Consider the following 4089-nt stretch of genomic DNA (forward strand, 5'->3'; position numbering starts at 1 on the left):
CCTGGACCCCACTGACCCAAACAACCTCAGACCCATCTCCCTGCTGCCATTTACTTCCAAGCTCCTTGAGAGCCTAGTCTACGATCGCCTAAGCGCCCACCTGACAACAACCTCCTTGATCCACTACAGTCCGGCTTCCGTCCCCTACACTCCACCAAAATCGCCCTCCGCAAAATCACTAACGACCTGCTAACCGCCAAAGCCAAAGGCGACTACTCTGTCCTCCTTCTCCTGGACCTCTCCACAGCCTTTGACACAGTTGACCACCCCCTCCTCCTTAATAAACTTCTCTCCCTTGGCATCAGAGACACCGCTCTCTCCTGGTTCTCCTCTTACCTATCCTGACGATCCTTCAGTGTTTTCTACAATGGTGCCACCTCCCCTTCCCTCCCCCTCTCTGTTGGGGTCCCCCAGGGCTCTCTCCTTGGACCCCTTCTCTTCTCCATCTACACCTCCTCCCTTGGCAAGCTCATACACTCCCACGGGTTCAACTATCACCTCTACGCTGATGACACTCAAATTTACCTCTCCACCCCTCACCTCACCCCCGCAGTCTCCGCCCGCATCACTCACCTAAACGACATCTCAGACTGGATGTCGCTCCATTTCCTCAAGCTTAACCTCTCAAAAATTGAGCTCCTCATCTTTCCCCCTGCCCACTCACCCCCCCCCCCATCCTATCCATCACTATCAACAACACCACCATCAATCCAGCCCCGCAAGCCAAAGTCCTTGGCGTCATTCTGGACTCTAACCTTTCCTTTCAACCTCATGTCAAATCACTTACAAACACATGCAGGCTCCACCTCCGCAACATCGCCAAGATACGCTCCTTCCTTACCCCAGACACCACTAAACTACTAGTACACTCCCTCATCATCTCACGCCTTGACTACTGCAACTCCCTTCTCACAGGCCTACCCCAGTGCAGGCTCTCCCCGCTCCAGACCATCCTAAACTCAGCGGCCAGACTCATTCACCTCACCAACCGCTCCACCTCTGCCACCCCCCTCTGCCTATCCCTCCACTGGCTCCCGATTTCCCAACGCATCAAATTCAAACTACTAACCCTGACCTACAAAGCCGTGCACAACACTGCCCCTAACTACCTCACCAACCTGATTCCCAAGTACCACCCTACCCGTACCCTTCGCTCCTCACAGGACCTCCTTCTATCTTGCTTTCTGGTCTCCTCCTCCCACACACGATTGCAAGACTTCTCCAGGTCCTCCCCCATCCTCTGGAACTCACTGCCTCAGTCCATCAGACTGTCACCTTCCCTCCTCACCTTCAGGTGCTCCCTTAAAACCCACCTCTTCAGGGAAGCCTACCCCTCCCTCACCTAACAGCCATTCTCCTTCATTCTTCCTACCACTCCATCTCCCACAGCCACTTCCTCCTGTGCTACTACCCCCTCCCTCCTAGATTGTAATCTCGAAAGAGTAGGGCCCTCTTACCCCTCGTTCACTGTTGTTGTTGCTGTTCTGTTTCTTGTATTGTCCCCCCACTCTATTGTACAGCGCTGAGTAAACCCTTTGGTGCTATATAAACTCCATGTAATAATAATAATATCTATCTCCCACAATTAACTGATGGAAATCCCATTGCTAGCTGTGAGACAACACAAGACAGTTCATTTCCTCAGAAGCTCTGACCCCGATGCTCATTGTGTTTGTATTGTTCTTCCTGCAGACAGTGAAAACTGCATGAAATGTCCTGATGATGAATGGCCAAATGAGAAGAAGGATTGGTGTGTTCCAAGAGCGGTGGAATTTCTCTCCTACACTGGTGACACCATTGTTGCAGTATTTTCAGCCGTCTCCTTCCTCTGTTGCCTTCTGACTGGTTTAATATTGGGGATATTTATACATTACCGGGACACCCCCATTGTTAAAGCCAATAACCGGAACCTGAGCTATCTTCTCCTGGTCTCCATCATGCTGAGCTTCCTCTGTGTCTTCTTGTTCCTCGGCCATCCAGTAGATGTGACCTGCATGCTGCGTGTCACCTCTTTTGGTGTCATATTCTCAGTTGCCGTCTCTTCTCTACTTGCCAAAAGTATTGTGGTGTGTATTGCCTTTAAGGCCACCAAACCTGGGAGTCCCTGGAGGAAATGGATGGGAACCAAACTGCCCAATTGTATCATTTGTATCTTCTCACTGGTCCAAGTCATAATCTGTGTCACTTGGTTGTCTATTTCTCCCCCCTTCCAGGATCAAGACACTCACTCTTATCAGGGGAAGATCATCATTCAGTGTAATGAGGGTTCAGTTATCGGCTTCTACTCTGTCCTGGGATATATGGGGCTTCTGGCAGCTGTGAGCTTCATTATCGCTTTTATGGCCAGGACATTACCGGACAGTTTTAATGAGGCCAAGTACATCACCTTCAGCATGCTGGTGTTCTGCAGTGTCTGGATTGCCATGATCCCGGCCTATCTGAGCACCAGAGGGAAATACATGGTGGCTGTGGAGGTCTTTGCTATAATGGCATCAAGTTCTGGACTTCTTGGCTGTATATTCTTCCCAAAATGTTACATAATTCTGTTCAGACCTGACCTGAATACAAAGACAGTTATCCGCTGATATGTATGGAGCACCACTGGGCTACCTGTAGTTATGGCATTATCTCTATTATTATATATATATTTTAGTATTGTACTCGTGTTTGGGAATTTAAATATTTAATACTTACCTCTTCGGTAGATGGTGAGTCTAATTGAGTCTCTCTTGCAGAGCTATGGATGCCACTAGTATCAGATACTTTGGGTTTGTTGGAAACCTTGTCCCCTGCTGGGTGTAGTGATTCCTCCCATCAGCCGTTACATCCCTACAGAACAATGTAGTCTCTTATTGAGGAGGAACCACAGTGACCAGAGGGGGACAAAGTATCAAAAACATCCTAAAGCGTCAGATACCAAAACCACCCATCACTCAAGAGAGGGAAGATTTCTGTCATCACCTTCCATAAAGGTGAATATTAAACACGTTCTCTTAGAAGATGATTGTGATGTCATTTGTCAGTGTCACATTCATTATATTTATCATTGTATGTAGATGTATCCGACTATATCAATAAATTCATAAAGCAGTAAAGGTGTACTCTGTATGCGTTGATTGTGGATCAAAGCATTTTATATGCACAACAATTTATCGCCACCAACCCAAATTCAAACCTTGCCAGACCATTCGCATGGAAACTCATTACGGTTTCCGAATTTACATTTTTTGGGGGCCTAACCCTCAACATGGGCATTACTAAAAGAAATGAATTGCGGTTGTATTGGTCTGCAGACCCGATTCATCATATGCCGTGTTCTCTGCTGACATGGCCAGGCATAGATATGAGAGTATAATGTGTTTTATACATTTCAATGACAATACACTCTGTCATCCTTGGGGTGACCCTGAATTTGACCGGCTCCACAAAATTCAGCCCCTCGTAAATCACCTTAACCAAAAATTTTTCAGACGTCTATACTCCCCAGCAAAACATCTGCGTTGATGAGTCCCTCATTCATTTTTCTGGTCACCTTCCAGTCAAACAATTTCTACCCAGCAAGCGTGCCAGATATGGGGTCAAGATGTAGAAGACCTGTGAGAGGACAACAGGCTATACTTATAAGTTTCGGATTTACGAGGGAAAAGATAGTCACGTGGAGCCCCCCGGATGCCCACACTACATGGGGAGCAGTGGCAAGATAGTTTGGGACTTGGTGTCATCATTTCTCCATATGGGGTACCACTTATACGTGGACAAGTTGTATTCAAGCGTGCCACTATTTAGACATTTGTACAATCTTGGAACTGGCGCATGTGGCACCGTGTGACCTAATGTGTGCCCACCATTAGAAGTGGGTGGATGCAGGGCGGTATATTCTAATGGTGGGCATACCACACACTTTTTCTGGCAGAGATTTCTTCTCTTTTTTTCATTCAGTCCACAGGCTGCATACAAAAAAAAAGAACATAGTATATACACCCAACAAGGACCAACGATGTACTGGTACATCACTGGACTTTGAATGGTTATACCAGGATGATGCTACAACTGCAGGCAGGTGTCGTTTTTTTCAGCTGGCGATCGGCT

General features: G+C 47.3%; 1 protein-coding gene across 1 annotated transcript; it reads left to right on the forward strand.

The window, feature by feature from the left end:
• Nucleotides 1-1706: 1706 nt before the first annotated feature.
• Nucleotides 1707-3095, forward strand: LOC149465117 (vomeronasal type-2 receptor 26-like). The gene has a single exon (XM_089673615.1). The coding sequence runs from the start codon at nucleotides 1707-1709 to the stop codon at nucleotides 2583-2585; it is 879 nt and encodes a 292-aa protein (XP_089529741.1). The 3' UTR covers nucleotides 2586-3095.
• The last annotated feature ends 994 nt before the right edge of the window (nucleotides 3096-4089 follow it).

This window comes from Staurois parvus, unplaced genomic scaffold (assembly GCF_062004578.1).
Source record: "Staurois parvus isolate SC_StPar_1 unplaced genomic scaffold, SC_StPar_1.0 ptg000143l, whole genome shotgun sequence".
Classification (NCBI taxonomy): domain Eukaryota; kingdom Metazoa; phylum Chordata; class Amphibia; order Anura; family Ranidae; genus Staurois; species Staurois parvus.

Excerpts from the sequence above, each read along its gene's own strand:
- LOC149465117 (XM_089673615.1), top strand. The coding sequence starts at position 1,707 with ATGAAATGTCCTGATGATGAATGGCCAAATGAGAAGAAGGATTGGTGT.